The sequence below is a fragment of the Megalobrama amblycephala genome, linkage group LG20 (assembly GCF_018812025.1).
Source record: "Megalobrama amblycephala isolate DHTTF-2021 linkage group LG20, ASM1881202v1, whole genome shotgun sequence".
Taxonomy (NCBI): domain Eukaryota; kingdom Metazoa; phylum Chordata; class Actinopteri; order Cypriniformes; family Xenocyprididae; genus Megalobrama; species Megalobrama amblycephala.
Window position 1 is genome coordinate 1,906,195 of NC_063063.1, and position 18,075 is coordinate 1,924,269.

General features: G+C 36.4%; 2 protein-coding genes across 4 annotated transcripts; both read left to right on the plus strand.

Annotated features, from left to right (window-relative positions):
- The first annotated feature begins 11,095 nt into the window (after positions 1-11,095).
- Positions 11,096-13,773, plus strand: LOC125255959. Its single transcript, XM_048171570.1, has 3 exons — positions 11,096-11,278; positions 11,762-12,229; positions 13,535-13,773. The coding sequence occupies exons 1-3, from the start codon at positions 11,203-11,205 to the stop codon at positions 13,771-13,773; spliced, it is 783 nt and encodes a 260-aa protein (XP_048027527.1). The 5' UTR covers positions 11,096-11,202.
- Positions 13,774-13,965: 192 nt separating this feature from the next.
- On the plus strand, positions 13,966-16,474 carry LOC125255668 (serine/threonine-protein kinase pim-2-like). Of its 3 annotated transcripts, none has more exons than XR_007181962.1 (5): positions 13,966-14,039; positions 14,268-14,649; positions 14,749-14,928; positions 15,570-15,780; positions 15,979-16,120. XR_007181962.1 is itself a non-coding variant. In XM_048171077.1 (5 exons), the coding sequence occupies exons 1-5, from the start codon at positions 14,004-14,006 to the stop codon at positions 15,983-15,985; spliced, it is 762 nt and encodes a 253-aa protein (XP_048027034.1). In that variant the 5' UTR covers positions 13,966-14,003; the 3' UTR covers positions 15,986-16,094. The 3 variants fall into 3 exon arrangements, 2 of the variants coding, with proteins under 2 accessions (XP_048027034.1, XP_048027036.1); XM_048171077.1 differs by having other exon boundaries at positions 15,570-15,726; positions 15,979-16,094; XM_048171079.1 differs by lacking the exon at positions 15,570-15,780 and having other exon boundaries at positions 15,979-16,474.
- The last annotated feature ends 1,601 nt before the right edge of the window (positions 16,475-18,075 follow it).

Here is an 18,075-nt window from a genome sequence, read left to right on the forward strand (position 1 = left end):
AATACAATTAAGCACACTTCTTTTTCACAAGGGGTCAATGCCACCTCTGCCTTCAGCTTCAGCAGGAGTCACTCAGAAAACATGTCAACTTTATCTTGAAACAAAAGATATCTTAAAAAACAATAATGTTGGCAAAACTCTCCAACTTATAGCCAAATAATGCCTCACTCATGTGCAAACAGACTGACAAAAACTGCAAGTACAGACACTAGAATGCACATTCACACATACTATAGCTTAGAACCGAGGATCTGATTGGTCCTAAACAAATAGATTGTGGATTGAAGGATTGTGGTAAATGTTTCCAGGAAGATGCTGGTGCTTATTGGTCCAAATACGCCAACATTAACATTAACCAAACTGTTTGAGCAAGAGGAATATGCGTCTGCCAGCAATCCTCTAGTCTAGGAGGGAGAGCAGAACAGAAAGAAGGAAACGCAACACTGAAATGGTAGATTGAATGTTACTGTCTGCCATTTGTTCTGCACTACAAATTGTCCAATATACTGGAATGCACATAATAAATCATTCGCGTATCATCTTTCACAGCAGCTTTACATCCTGTTACAAGGCCAACCAACACAGGTCTTCTCCTCCAGAGGCTGTTTAAGGTCATGAAAACTTCTGCCATACAGTGCTAATTAATTGTGAACTAGTTTATTTCACCAGGTCATCATGCGGTCTTGTCGAATGAGGTAAATTTATTTTGAACACACACTGTGTTTATTGTGATGTGCTGGAAATCATCATTAATTCTTTAAGAGTCTTGTTAGTATTAATGTGCGTACCACAAGAATATCAGGTTTTACTGATGTCTGTTTACATTGATTGCCACGGAGATTAGATCATACGAGTTATAACGTTAAACGCTGTTATTCAGAACGACGTTTGCTTCTGTTAACGGTTCTCGCACGTGCGTTCTTCTGCCGCCGCGGACATAATATTGTACTGAAATACTCCAAAAGTGATCCCTGCATTATTCAGCGCCAAACACAGCATGATTCCTGAGATAATGATTCGAATGAACCTGTTTGTTAGAGTGAATCAAATCACAGTCTGACTCTTTTGAGCTGGTTCTTTTAGAGGGATTGAATTAGAGACTTCAAAATTGTTATGAAAGAGTGGAAGAATAAGAACTAAATAATTGAGCACTAAATCATCATATTAGAATGATTTCTGAAGGATCATGTGACACTGAAGACTGGAGTAATGATGCTGAAACTATTGATCTACATCTATATCAAAGGTTCCCAAACTTTTTACATTGAAGGGCCAAAAATCAAACTTGATTGAGGTCCCTGGGCTGAAAGTAAAAGTTGTATTATATTAAACTGTTATATTAAATTTTAAGTGGTTAAGCTTGGTTCCTCTCATTTATGATCTCATAAATTTAAAACACTAAGCAATCTGCTTAAATAATCCAGTTTCATAGTACAATGGAACTTTAGTGCTGTTTTTAATTACGAATGATGAATTAATCCACAAATAAATTATAATATGCAAATATGCAAAGTAGACGAAACTCTTACATAAGTAGGACTGAGACAGTGTAAATAGTTTTGTCAGCTATATTTTATGAAAATAAAAGAATTAATTAAATATTTGCACTTTTTTTGTTGTTCCATGTTTTGACAGCAGAATTGCATTTCTGTTTTCCAAATATTCCTACCTCAAATTCAAAAGAATCGTTAATGCACCCGTTAAAGGAAGCAGAATTGAATCAGAACCAAGCGTTAAATTCCTTACGATTCCTATCCCTTCATTTACCATGGCAACGTTCAGTGTATTCAAGATAAACCAAGAGAATTTGTAGCAATATACCTGACAGCGTTTGGTCCATTGCACTCACAAAAAACTGAGCTTTAATCTCCAGACCACAAACTATTCTTGCCAAACCTTGATCTGACTTATTTTCCATTTTACAAAGACGGGGCCAATGTGTGGTGCGTTTCTGAACTTGAGCCGTAAGTGCTCCCACTTTACCAATAATGTTACATTCATGACAGATTTTAACTTTAATATTCAGGCACTCAAGCAGTTGATCCATGTGTTTAGAAACAGCATATACAGTACCATGTATGTGTTCTGCACAGCGAAGAGTGTATGGAGTCAAATTAATGCCTTAAAGTTTTGCACAAAAATAAAGTTTTGCAAAACAAAAAAAAAAGAATTGAGCAATAAAAAAATGTTTTGCAAACAAAAATAAAGAATTGCAAAGGAAAAATAAAGTATTGAGCAGAAAAAAATAAGTTTTGCAAACAAAAATAATAAATTGCAAAATAAAATAATGTAGTGCAAAAATAAAAATATAATCAATTATAAAAATCAATGACAGCTGTAATCCTATTTTATCTTTGTCACATATTTTTCATGCTCAAACCTACTAAATCATTTGCAACGCTCATTTTATTCTGCGTTTCAGTCAAGCGTGTGCTCACGATACCGATTTCCTTTGCGCTGCACTTTTCTGTGCGGTTCTCTTTATGGCACTGGTTTGAAGTGGGGGTGGAGTCAAAAAACGGGGGCACGCCCCCGCGAAACACGTCATCGGCAGGAGACGCAGATCGGAACAGAACAGATCAAGCACAGAGATAGATCGCATTTATTATAATCTAAAAACCACGCCCACTGGGGGAAAAACAATCCAACCGTCTCCACTGACTTTGTATTGCGTGAGGCTGCCTTCTTGTCTTTTCTGACTCATTACAAAAAACAGAACAATGCCTAAAAGCTGCTGTGTGACAAGGTGTACAGCTAAAAAACCCAGAAATAAGTTTTTATAAGCTGTCGACCTCAAAAAACTAATGTTTAAGGACACAAAAGTGGATACAGGCAGTGAGACAGAGCGCAACGGGTCATATTACTATAAGAAATGCATTGGAGGGGGTCGTAACCGGCGACAACATATGCTAAACAAACCAACAAAAACAAACCATTCATTATTTTTAACCATGTCAAAGCATTATTTCACCTGTCGCTGATTATGTTCCCCTCCAATGCATTTCGTGGGGGCGTGCCCCCGTTTCTTGACTCCACCCCCACGTCAAACCAGTGCCATAAAGAGAACCGCACAGAAAAGTGCAGCGCAAAGGAAATCGGTATCGTGAGCGCACGCTTGACTGAAACGCAGAATAAAATGAGCGTTGCAAATGATTTAGTAGGTTTGAGCATGAAAAATATGTGGCAAAGATAAAATAGGATTACAGCTGTCATTGATTTTTATAATTGATTATATTTTTATTTTTGCACTACTTTATTTTATTTTGCAATTTATTATTTTTGTTTGCAAAACTTATTTTTTCCACTCAATACTTTATTTTTCCTTTGCAATTCTTTATTTTTGTTTGCAAAACATTTTTTTTATTGCTCAATTCTTTTTTGTGTTTTGCAAAACTTTATTTTTGTGCAAAACTTTAAGGCATTAATTTGACTCCATAAGAGTGTGTAACATTTTTAGACTTTAGAAATTCGAATAAACCCCTCAGAGCCAAGTGAATTTTAAATGCATATATATATATATATATAAATTATATTTATTTAATTAATATTTATTATATTATATTCAATTTATCATTATTATTATTATTATATAGATGTAGATCAAAAATTTCAGCATCATTACTCCAGTCCTCAGTGTCACATGATCCTTCAGAAATCATTTTTAATATGAGTCTATGGGAGCCCATGGAACTGTATGCTGAAAATTGGTACACTGATAGAGGACGGACTGAACATTAACCACAACAATTTTGGAGTCTCTAACGCAATCCCTCTAGCGCCACCACCTGTTCAAATTTGCACTCACGTTTATTCTAGTAACTTTTAATCCGTAAGGGCTAGAAACAAAATCCGATTCTTTGACTCAAGCCAATTCGAGTGCATTTTTATGTGGCATTTTTAACATTTTCTCACAGTTGGTGTGCTTTTTCTGGGCGAGACGGCATGAACTGCATCACTAACAGAGCCACGCGAACGAAGACTGAAGACCAATGGCCAAGGTCATGATTTTCGTTAAATAATACAGTAAATTTCATATCGTATACCCACCCAGAACACTCAGAACAAACGACAAGTGTCACACGGGATCATTCTGTACTACTTTTGTGTCTTTTTTTAAAAAGCTTGATGCTTCTTGCATCCATGTTCTTCACTGCCATTACATGGACGAATGCGAGTGGGACATTTTTTTAAAAATGATCCTTTTGATCCATAAATGAAAGAAGGGCATACGGCATTATAACAACACCAGGGTGAACTATACCTTTAAGATTAGGGTTAGGTGGCCCATATACAATCTGAAATGGCCCTGGGATGTAGGCAGAAGTTGTTAATTTTTACATACAATTATTTGGTCACACTTTAGATTAGGGTCCAATTCTCACTATTAACTAACTATGCCTTTTGCCTCAATAAACTCCTAATTACTGCTTATTAATAGTTAGTAAGGTAGTTGTTAAGTGTAGGTATTAGGTAGGATATAAGGGGTGCAGAATAAGGCATTAATATGTGCTTTATAAGTAATAATAAATAGCCAATATCCTAGTAATATGCATACTAATAAGCAATAGTGAGAATTGGACCCTAAACTGAAGTGGTACCAATTATTTTACATACTTCTACATTCACCCATCAATGCTGACATTATGTTTTGAGGCAAATGTTTCCAAAATGCAGTATTTCATGGAGAGGAACATAGCTGCCATAACAATAGCTGTGTTTTACGTTCAATGCCATTGTGGCTGGATTTTCATCAGCAAAGTAAACAATGCCGTTGTTTTACATTGCGTCACCAATCTGCTTGTATTTATACAGTCAATACAAGCATCATGAGTCATTTGTTTCTACCATCTGGATTTCATTATTGGGTTTTGGTCCAAATATCTCAAGCTGGATCAGATATATTCACCAGTGTTTATTTTAGCATGTTTTATTAATATAATCGTAAGGTATTTGGACATTAATCCCACAATCTATTTATTTTGATATTCAGATGAGATTTCATGAGCCATACAGGCGTGTCAGATGTGTTTTGCTTTTGGCAGAAGGCGGACATTTCAGCCTCGCCATGGTTGTTTTTCAGTTTTTGTCATCATGAACTCTTACTTTTGGGGTAATATTTCAACATGGGTCCGTTACTAGAATCTTGCCTCTTCATCAGGAAATGGCCCACTCACCATTTACCTCAAAAAAAATGATCTCAGCCTTATGGTCATTTTGCAGAGGCACTCCACGTCGGGTCCTGAGATTGGATATACTGGCATTTTGACAGACCACTGTGACACACTATATTTGGTATTTTGTCCTGCAGGTGATGTGATTTATTCTGGAGCGTAAAGAAAGTGCTCCCTCAAATAAGACGGAAAGTCAAATTCACTTAAATCCAGCGGTTCGGGCAACGTGCATCGAATTAACAGAAACTTGTTTCATTCTAGTATTTCAGTGGCTTTTGCCTTCATGCTATGCTCAGTGTCTGGATTCAGTTTCAAATGATACGCAGCTGTCTAATAGGGAGAATGAGAAGTTGGCATTTTCTTGACATTGTGCGGCATCTTCGAAAGCACTGGCGAATTTTGATAATGGACGTTATAGACCTAGAGAGCTGCCTTTACAGGAATCCATTATGCTCTTTGGCCGGAGATACGAGGTGTTCACTTACTTGACGTATATGCATGCTAATACCAGGAAATATTAGGAATGTAACAAAGTTTATATACTTATAAGAAGTGGTGGGGGTAATGCATTTGTAACCCAGCTAACAAAAATATGCTCTAAAAATGTTTTGCTAATGTTCCCATTGAGTTATGAAAACATTATTTCAGAATTTTCTCTAAATGCTCAAAATAGATATAGCTTTTGACATATAAGAGATCATCATACTATAAGAATATCCTGTATGTTTCAGAACTGAACATTGTAAGTCCAAAACCAGCTTTTATTGAAACCAAACCCAGATTACGACTCGTGGAATGTGCCTATTTATTACGTTATAGAGAGATGACAGACAGCCTCTGCAGAAGAACATCAATGCCTACTTCATCACTACTGTAGCCCCGCCCACTGATTCACACATGACAAGTAGTAGGTAAAAACTGTGATAAATTAATAACGATCTGTTTGCTGAAATGTGGCTTTCGTAGGGCAGTTTATATCATGGCCTTATGTCTGCTTTAAAGCATTCTCTGTGACGGCAGGGATATGAATAGCTGTGCATTGTTCTTTTTGCAAAGTTAAAAAAATAAATAAGGCTGATACAGTAAAAAGTGCTCAAAATGTGGCTTTCGTTAGGGAAGTGCATCATTTTTCAAGGACTTATGTCCATTTTAACATATTTAAAGAATCGCGCTGGGAAATGGGCTCAGTGTGCATTGTCATGCCACGTTTATCAGTTCATGAAAAAACATTGGTACAGTAAAAATTATGAAACTTTGTATTTCGTTAGAGCAGTAAAATGTAGAACTGTAAAATGTAGGCGTACAAAAATTTCATATTTCACAAGATCAAACGGCCCTTTATTAAACCACTTTGTCGGATTTAACGCATCCTTACATGTGGCAGAGAAATGCTTATTTTCTTTATTCAGTTCTAACAGCGCTTATTGCAAGCAGAGCCATTGACATAAAGGACTTTAGATATAAAGGAAGGCACATGTTTAATTAAAACGAATAATTAGCTCATCCTAGACGATCTGGTCTAAGAAAGACAGATTTTGAGCAAATACAGCTGTATTAGTTCATGTGCATCCACTCTCATTTTCTCTTTAATTTTCATGATCTTTATTAGTTCATGTGCATCCATACTCTCGCTTTCTTCATAGGCATGACGCACAAATGAAATAGGTTATAGTATACACAAACCGGAAATTGTAACGTGTGCACACGACATAAGTTTCTTTCGGAGCCCTCTAAAGGGACCTTTGCAAAAATAAAAAAATGAGTTTCAGGTGCTCACGAGAAACTATCGCGTGCTCACGAGAAACTTTTGCGTGAGCACCCGAAACTCTGTCATTTTTTTATTTTTGCAAAGGTCCCTTTAGGGGCTCTGTATTTTTAACTTTTATACTTGCATGTATTCAAGGTGTCAGGAAATAAGTTATGCAATTACCTTTAAAAAGTACCTTTAAAAGCGTTCCCTAACCCTTTTAAAGTCCAATATGTAATATTTTCTGTCCGCTAGAGGTCGCTAGAGGCCTATTCAAAACAAAGGCGTAGCTTGATGACGGCAAGTTTGAGCGTGGAATCTTGTGACGTGGTTTTCACCTCAACGGCTGGTGGAAAACAATTGGGATTGGACTTGGGAAGAAATCATGTTCATGGATGCGATTATTAACGTTACTGTAGTATGAAGCAGAGCAGGAGCGAGTGTTGTGGAGCTGAACGAGGAGCTGGAGCGATTGCGCAACACACGTCTCACGAGCAGCGGGACTTTTATTATGACACAGTCGCCGGCGCCGCTTCCGCTTTTCCGGTCATGAGTATGAGGTAACGCAGCTCTGTTTATCATATTAGATACATTTGAGTGTGTTGAAAATTATGTTATAACGTTACTCTGTGCGTTCGCTCGGCAGCTGCTGTGAGACACTGTTACACACTGCAGTAAGATAGATCGATTTTACAATATCATATTAAATGCTGGATGGCTTGTGTTGATAAATGGCATGCAAATAATTTTAAAACATATTGTATGATGGAGAAAATTCTGTATTACTGTTACTAAAAATAAAGCTGCATCTGATTATGCTATGTTAGCTACTTGACAAAATAGTGTTTTTCTCTGAGGCATGGTAAAGCATGGTACTCGCAAAAAATCAAGAAAATTAGATTTAAACAATAAAACTAAACGTGTTGAGCTATATAACAATAATTAATTTTCTGTCTATAAATATATCAAAACAGTTGTCTATTAAAACGTGTAAAATATTAAAGCGTCTTTGGTGTTTCCATGGTTTCTACAAAATAAAACCGGAAACCGAGGGTAACGCGGGTATGACGCAATTGACAGGCGACTCCTCACACGTCCCGGAGCCTTGGTTAAAATTGCAATTTTCTCACGATTTACAAATAGTTGCAAACATTTGGGATATTGTAAGTACTCAAGTGAATAAAATATATAACACTGGCCAACAGGTTTTACTGCAAAATTCTTACATATTGCACCTTTAAAGATTTCCCCGATCTTTAAAGATGGAATATTTCTGAAGAGTTCAGTGACACCGAATATCAGAAAGCAGCAAGAGCTCACTTCTCAAAACTCTCCGCGCTGTAACCATTCCCATACTGTTTCACATAACGTCCTCCTTTGATTGACGGGGGGTTTGAACCGAGCCAGCGATATTTTATGACTCTTACGGCTGAGCGCTTTTCTGCTCTGCATTATTCCTCTCGTTCTGATCTCATTGCGAGGTAAACCTCATACACTGCCATTGTGATTTATTCCGAAACACAGAAAACTCCCCTTAATGGCCGTGTAGGCTGTAAAGATGACAGTCAGGTTAGCGTTGTTTTATTGGCACAGGAGAGTGTGTTAGCAGGCCTCGGACTCAGTATTTCACTTTAATTTCCTGTCCCGGGACAGTGGTGGGCTCGGCAGGGCACGAGCTGGGTTGTTATTACTGTAGTCACTCAGGCCGACACACCGGGAGATGAGCGGAGAAGAGAGGGAAACGTTTAAAACTATAGCTGACACAGTAAGGGTGAGAAAGCAACACAAAATTACAGGGGTCAGACTGTAAATCTCGGCTCTCTAGAGAGATTTCACTTTATGGCTTTAAAAAGAAGCGTTGCATCATAAGGTAAGGTAAAATACATTGTGTAGCTGAATTACTGATACACACACAACTTGATATTACTGATAACGCATGCAGTGAGAGATTTAAATGCATGCCAGTCCATTTTGAAAACTAAAATAGTTACAATGTCAGCTTTAAAATAATGCACCAATCAGATCAGTGTATCGAGTGTTTATATTAGCAATGGAGTATGGGAGTTAATTCACCTATAAACATGCCTTCTGTTTTATTCCCTTGCGCTCTGTATAATTATTTATGTAACTTGTGTTAACGGCCCCTTGAAGAAGATTAAATATAAATATATAAATGGGTTTACAGTAAGGTGAGCAGATTTCTGAAATGGAAACCTGGGACATTTCCTAGTTCAGTGGTCAAAATATTATTGAAATCGAGCCTAACTTTTTATTTTCTATGAATTAAAAAATAGGGACAATACATTCTAGCATGTTTTTGAATTGTTGTGTGTTCTATTATTATAATTGATTATGATGTCAAACTGACCCAAAATGGTTCACCAAAACTAATGCTATGAAAAAAATAGGCCTAAATAGCAAAATTGTATATATTGTCTATATTTAACATTTTTTTGAACATCATATTTAATATTTTTATTTTCAAAATCTGAATATACTAGCTTTTCAAATGTCATTTTATGTTTTCGAAATAAATATTCACTATCCCTAATTAGACGTGTTAGCGTTTTTGGCTCATTTTGAGCACACCAACATGAAAAAATACTATAGTAATTTATAGTAAATACTATAGTGTTTTTGAACCATACTATAGTAAATTGTAGTATACTGTATATTATAGTATTTACAACACTTTGTTAATGATACTGTAGTATTAAAGGGTTAGTTCACCCAAAAATGAAAATAATGTAATTAATTCCTCATGCCGTTCCACACCCGTAAGACCTTCATTAATCTTCAGAACACAAATTAAGACATTTTTGATGAAATCCGATGGCTCAGTGAGGCCTACGTAGCCAGCAATGACATTTCCTCTCTCAAGGTCCATTAATGTACTAAAAACATATTTAAATCAGTTCATGTGAGTACAGTGGTTCAATATTAATATTATAAAGCCACGAGGATATTTTTGGTGCACCAAAAAAAACAAAATAACGACTTATATAGTGATGGCCGATTTCAAAACACTGCTTCATTAAGTTTCAGAGTGTTACGAATCAGTGTGTCGAATCATGATTCAGATTGCGTGTCAAACCACCAAACTTTGGTGCTCCAAACCGCTGATTCGACATGCTGATTCATAATGCTCCGAATCATGATTCGACACAAAAGATTCATAATGCTCCGATGCTTCATGAAGCAGTGTTTTGAAATCGGCCATCACTATATAAGTCGTTTTTTTTTTTTTTTTTCTCGGCGCACCAAAAATATTCTTGTCACTTTATAATATTAATATTGAAGCCACTGTACTCACATGAACTGATTTAAATATGTTTTTAGTACCTTTATGGATCTTGAGCCATCGGATTTCATCAAAAATATCTTAATTTGTGTTCCGAAGATAAACGAAGGTCTTACGGGTGTGGAACGACATGAGGGTGAGTAATAAATGACAGAATTTTCATTTTTGGGTGAACTAACCCTTTAACTATAGTGAACTGATAAACTGTAATAAATACTGTAGTATACTTTAATTTTTACAACAGTGTATTGCAGTATAATATACCTTATAGTCGTAGAAAACTTAGTACAGTATTGGGTAATTTGTTTATATTACTGCAGATGTTATATTACCACAGCAACTAGAATTACCACAACCAATTAATTCAAGTACTTTACTATAGTATGGATCAAAAACATTATATTATTTTTTATTTATATTCATATCGGGGTGTACTTTCTTTCACTCATGTGGTATAGTTAATATTTGGGAAAGTACTTTCAGAAACGATTAAAATTAAAACAATCCCTCACCTCGTTCAGGCCCTCTTATATAGTACATATAACAGTATTTCTTTGATTTAATATGAATAGTTACTAGAACAGTTTGACTGACCTTGAAACTGATAAAGTTGTCTCGTGATAAGATCAGCTTGCGTCAAGGTTAATTTATTCATGGCTAAAGCGTCGCGATTTGCGTGACATTGTAATCAGTGTAGTTTGCAGCGCTCTCTGTTGGTAAAAAAAAATTACTACACGATTGTTCTGGTAAACTAGGGCGGCAAAAAAACGAGATTAAGTATTTTTTTTTATTTTTATTTTTGAATTATTGCTCTTATCAACTTATCACCTCAATATTCTAAATCTAAATTAACTTTAATTTATTATTGTAGTGCCAATCCCGCCCCGCCCCCAATTCAGTCTTAAGAGCGGCATACTTGTGCCCGCGAAACACCCTGAGGTACGTTGCAAAAATATCATCAAAACAAATAAAACGATCCGGGCATGAATACAAAAGATGACGTCTTTTACGTGCTGGTGATGACTAATCATTTTAAAGCCCAACACATGCTTCTGAAAGGTAAGCTTTTATTGTGTGTGTGTGAGAGAAAGCGAAACCGCCATTTTGTCGCTCTCTCATTGAAAATGAATCAGAAATTTTTCCCGCGTCCCGTTTGCAACTGTCTTTATGTCGAAGTGATATACTATGTGTGTATCAGTCAAGAGAAAATGAAACCTCCAATAATTATGAGCTAAATCGTGTAGTTTAATATAATATAATACATATTTTGCATTTGCAGCTGTACTAGTGGATGCCTGCTAATTTGTTTACGTTGCAGAATTTGAAAAAAAATCATAAAACATAACGACAGTGTTTTCATTCTAGTAAATATATATATATATATATTTGAATTGCGGGGGCGGAACCACGTGGTTTGCCTAGAGCGGCATTTGAGCGCGTGGCCTTGACTGTGACGTCACAACACTCGCGTTCTATATATTCACCAGCAGAATCTCATTTCAACTGAGAGCTACAGTGTCTACACGGTTTTGTTTTTCGCAGATACTAAAACACAGTGTTCAGACTACGTTGTTCAGGCCTTTACAGTGCTTCGATCTCGGTGTCTAGTCACAGTGTCCAGATCTGTAGAAACAGAAAAACAGTGTATAGACCTTTCACAAATCTCCAAATTTGTGACTTCTCCACCGGGCATCATGTCCACAACATCATCTTCATCACCATCTTTGTCCCTCTCTGTGGACAATGTACAGAGGCGGTTATGTGATGAGCTGTTAAGTATTAGCAGCAATGCCTCGTGCGATATGGAGTGGAGATGGAGTGGCTATAGAACGGATGGACAAAGCGAACAGATCGGTTGTGGCATGTGCTGTTTGTCCTTGTCCAACAGCCTCCAAGGGATTTTTTGCCCTCCACTGCCAGGTCAAGTTCCTGTCGAGCCAGCAGAGACTTCAAATGGCCTGACTGCTTACGGTGCCTTGGAGGCTTCTTCTGTGATCAACAGCTCTACAGGTGAGACTGAAATAAGGATGGGCGTTGTACAGTGTACAGATAGAGATTTTGCTATTTTTTGATTTTAACAAGTTGGTCCGGCCACATTTATCGCATAATTTCACTGATGGAAAATTGAAATATTTTAGCTGAACGTTCATTTAACATTTCAGAACGTTCAGAGAACATTCAAAAGTAATGTTCCCATAATGTTTGCAAAATTATATAATGGAATGAATGTTCCCTTAACACGTTTTGAACGTTTGGGAACATTTAGAAATAACGTTTTCATAATTTAATGGGAATGCAAAACTTTCTTAAATATATTTTTGTTAGCTGGGAAGCGCAATAAGTCATGAACTCAGTGGGGTACTTGCTTTGTGCAACACACACCCGAAACACGCGCACAGAAAGCCGCTTGTCAGACAGCATACGATCCCGAATATAATTCTATTTCCGCGACTTGTAGCGCTTGAATGGTCAAATACACACAAAATTATGTCAAAATAGCTGTTGTGGCGAGTATTCATGTAACTAGATTCAGTCATGTCGTTAATACGATATTTATTTAAATATATATTTAATATAATGTAAATATATTTCTAAATAGGTTGGCCAAATGAAGCATGGAATGTATGCTCTTATTTTAATAAAAGATCAAATAAAATAAGATTATTATTAGTATGTAGTGATAATCGTAAAAAAAAAAAAAAAAAAATCATGAAAAAGTCATGAAATGTAAACAGAGTCGGTTATTTCATTAATAAGATATTTATTTAAATATATATTTGATTTAATGTAAATATATTTTAATAAAATATAGATATTTCACTTACACTTTATTTTAAGGTGTTTTTGTTACACTGTAACTATACATTTAAGTACTTGAGTAATATTAAGTAACTACATGTACTTATTGTAGGGTTAGGATTAGGGTTTGGTTTAGGGTTAGTTGCATGTAATTATGCATAATTTATAGTATTACTATGTAACAACATATGTAACAATGACACTGTAAAATAAAGTGTTCAGTCATATTTCTAAATATGTTGGCCAAATGAAGCCTGGAAATGTATACTCTTATTTTAATAAAAGATCAAATAAAATAAGATTACTATTACTATATAGTGATAATCGTGAAAAAAAAAAAAAAAAAATGCTAATACTTAAAATTGTGAAATAAGATTTTGGGACATTTATGCAGGCATTAAGCAGAAGCAAACTTGGAAATTACTTAGGCATTAATTATGTCATTATATCATTGTTTAATTTGAGGTCAGAGATGTTTTTAATATTTGTCTTTTCAATTGTTTTTCTTCATTTTAGAAAAACCTACACAACACAGGATGAAGAAAGGATTTTGCTCTTTATTGAAGAGGATGTGGAAGTTTATAAAGCGTCCTTTCCGCAGCTGTTTCTGCAGTAGTGCTGTGGATGTTGTGGAGCCATTTGTCCCTCCACCAGATCTGGACGCAGAGCCTAATCCTGTGCCAGATCACGTAGGCGTCAAGCCAAATAAGGGTAACATCATTTTAAACAGTATTGTCGTCTTGTTTTCCCACTAAAAATATCTTTAAGCTTGTTTTCAGAGAATTTTCTCCATATATTCATATTTTCTGGACACAACAAGCAGTGATATTTTTAATATAAAACAAACATTTTTTCTCACAATTGCTCTTGCATGCATCAAAATATACAGCTTACAGATGGTTTAACACTTAGTGCAAGGTCAGGTGTTTGAATACTGTTACTACTATTGAAACTGTTTTTGTTTTCGCAGGTTGCCATCAAGCGGATGCGCAAGATTGACAACGATCGCTATCTTGTTATTGTAAGTTGGCCAAAACCTGAATGTGTATTTAGTTGTTGAAGTGTTGATTATTACTGTAGTTAATACACCTGTAAGAAGGATTAGGTGTAAATGTAAAAGACAAATTAGCCTAGAAACATCAGCTGAAAAGGCTCTGTTATATATATATATATATATATATATATATATATATATATGAAAAAAGATATGTTTTCAAAAGCTAACCTTTTGTCTCTTACTTTTCTCCAGCCTGGGCATCCCAAACCTCTCGTTACTGAAGTGGCGCTGCTGCTAATGATGAGGAAAGGACCCAGAAGCCCTTACGTCATAGAGCTATATGCCTGGTTTGAACACCCTCGAAAATTCACTCTCATTATGGAGTACCCTGAACCCTGCGAGAGCTTGCTGGACTTCCTCATTCGTAATCCTATACCGGATGAGAAGACAGCACGGGGCATCATGCGACAGGCTGCGCTGGCTGTACAACACTGCATCGAGCATGGCGTCTTTCATAATGATGTTCATCCGCAGAATTTACTGTTGAAGACGGACACGTTAGAGCTCAAGCTGATAGACTTCGGCAGCGGTCAGCTACTTAGTAGCGATGGCTACGAGAGCGACACGTACATTGGTGAGTGTTTTGGGAGTGTGGAAACCTGAGTGTAGTGACTTACTGATTATTTAACGCTTTACAAAAATGCTTAATAATGTGCAAATGTCTTGCTTACAGGATTACTGGATTACTGCCCACCTGAAATCTTCACACAACCTCGATTCCACGCCATCCCAACAAATGTGTGGGCTCTAGGAGTGTTGTTATATGAGATGATGAACGCATGTGCACCTTTTCGCAATTCAAGGGAAATCACACAAGCGAAAGTTAGGTTTCAGAACTCCAACTTATCCAAAGGTGAGTGAATAATATCGGTAACATTGATAAACACACACATATATCAAAGGCTCTGTAGAGAAACAGTTAAAGGTGAAGTATGCCATTGATTACTATTAGTATGCCATTTATGAGCTTATCTCCTCAAAAAGTGTAAACGCTGAGCCTCCCAGGTGCCATCAAAACAGCTCAGATCCGTCTCTTTCCAGCTCAGCCTATAGTGTGAGGGTGTTTAGCCACTGTGGGACCATGGGAAAATAAATTCAGCTTTAGTTACAGTCAAAATACGCTGCATTTATACCTTCAAAGACTAAACAGGTCATGAAAACATGCACATGCTACATGCCACAAAGCATGCTTCAATACCATATAGCATCATCATGCACCCGTTTAGAAAGACAAATGCAACACAGCTAAAAGTATTCCTAATATGTTGGACCTGAAACATGCCTTCGCAAGAAGTTAAGTTGGGGACGGTGCAATAAGCGAAAGGGACGTTTGGAAATATGCTTTATTTTTATAATTCTATAGAAACTGCATACTTCACCTTTAAAGTAAAGAACATTTTACCTTATATTAATCATGTTTTAGATGCTGTTTTCGTAGATGCCAAGTCACATGGTCATGACTAACCAGTTCTCTCCTTATAAAAATGTGTACAGAATGCATGGATCTGATTAGCCAGTGCCTAAACCTGGACCCAACTAAACGGCCAACGCTAGAGCAGATTTTACAGCATAAATGGTTTCGTGATGATCTACCTCAGATTGAAGAAGTTCAGGAGATTCATTTGATCAGTGATTTCAGTTGTGAGGAAGTGTAAGAGACAGAGTAGGATTATCATCATGTATCTTCAGTTCTGAGTTATCTGAAGTGAGATTTTCAAATTTGTATAGTTCATTTTAATTTTCTTCTTATAGTCAAGTTACATTCATTTATACAGATTGTTTTAATGCAGCTTCATGATAATAAACAGAATCAGTGATGCAAACAGAATTCAATTCTGCTGTAAAGCAGATCTAGAAAAACATTCATGAGTTGACATGTTCATATACTCTTTGTGTTGGATAGGAAATAACATACTTGGCTTGCTGTCCTTGGCGGAAGGCTTGACTTCGAGACTCGACCTGAAGTCCAACCCCAGCCTGACAGGGAGTTCAAGCTGCCACACCAGAGCTCAGAGCCTGTCCACATCTGTGCGAGAACATGATAGACTGCAAGACTGAAAGAAGTCATCAAGTCATCACTGCCACATTTGCTTTGTTTTAAAAGCAATTTTTTTTTAAAAAAGTGTATGTGATCAGCTAAAGACAAAAAGCTGATCACATGCCTCAATTGTTGTTAATACAAAAATAAAGATTTTATCAAATTAGAAAAGACATTGCAATAATACATACTATTTAATGTAAAATTAAAAAATCAAATACTTAATAATCAGGATAATAGTAGCTATCATATTATAATACAGTATGTTACAGTAAAAGTTAATATAATTGTTATTAATATTAATAACAATGTTAATAATTATTATCAATAAATTGAGCCATTGAGCTTTTATTTTGGCGGAAAACAGTTACAGTACAATAAGTGCTGAGTAATATTAATTAACGACATGTATTTACTATAGAGTTACAGTGAGGGTTTGGTTTAGGTTTAGTTATTTGTAATTATGCATAATTTACTGTTATGGAAAGTACATGTAGTAACGTGTAACTATGTCACCTTAATTAAGTGTTACCCTTTATTTTACAGTCGTGTTCCCCATGTACATACTATGTACGGATTATAGTAATTACCCTGAACCTACCCCTAAACCTAACCTTAACCCATGTAGTTACCATACCCAGTACTTTCTTAAGTACATGTAAATGCACACATTGTAAAATAAAGTGCAACCCTAATTTCTCACTAGAAATTACATCAGATCAGGTCAAAAAGTTACATTTACACACAAACTGACCACCAACCGCAACAATTAGATGCCATATTTATTTATTTATAATGGAAAGCATAGGATTGTGAGATATCAAACGCAATGAAGGATACATCTATGTTGCCTTTAAAAATTGATCAGATGCATCTCGGGAGACAGGAAGTGAAGCTAACATTGGATTTGGACGTGTCTTGATGCCCTCCTACCTTGGAATGCGTTCTCCGAAGGCAGCATTTTTAAGCTTTCAGACATAGGCATTTTCACTTTTCTTTTTAGTGACACAGGACTTATAAACAATTCTCATGATGAATGTTGTGTTCCCAAATGCAAATTATAAGCGACTCAAACAGCGCTTGCAGGGAAGCATTTACTGCAAATCGAAATTGAAACTGCAAATTGATAGTTTTGAGCTAAATCGTGTAGTTTAATATTCTGTACATGCTCTTATATAATATAATGCAGAATTTGCATTTGTTCTAGTGGTTGCGTGCTGATTTCTTTTTATGTTGCAGAATGAAAAGAAAAAATCATAAAACATGCTTGTGCATGTGTTTATTTTAGTGCAATTTTATCAATAAACAAAATCCCCAGTATTTCACATGTATCCAAAAGATTGTGTTAAAGTGTGAGTGTAGACAGGACACCAAATACCAAACGATGGTAAGGTTTTGTAAGGGTTAAGATGGACTTTGAGACCTCTCCTTTTATTTCACCTTTCCACACATACAGACTCAGCATGGAGTGATTGATCAGTAATGTAATCCAAAGCATTGTATGTCACAGTGTGTCACACTGAACCCTGTCCTCCTCTCTGGTCCATAGCCTCTATAAAACCCCAGAACTGCCTTTTACAATCTCGCTGTGATTCACACTCACTGATTCCATAAATCTCCCAGCATTCAGTGCTGCAAAGGGTGGGGGTCAGGGTTCATGAGGCGATATGTGGCTGAGGTTGGAGGAGATTTGACTGTTTCGCAGTCTCTGCGGCAACACGAAGCTCTCGTGAGGCTGTCCAACAGAAAGCAGGGTTGCTCAGGCGTGGTTATCGCTTGCTCCAGAGGGTCCGGACTGTACTTTTAACGCCCGGCCGTTTAATGAAGACCACAGGCACGTACTGACCGTGACTACCCCGAACCCAGGAAAAAACCCCTGCAGTATAGAAATTGGCCATGTTTCAAAAGTTTATAAAAACAGTTGGACCTAATGGGTCAATTGCTGTGAACACCGAGTGGAGT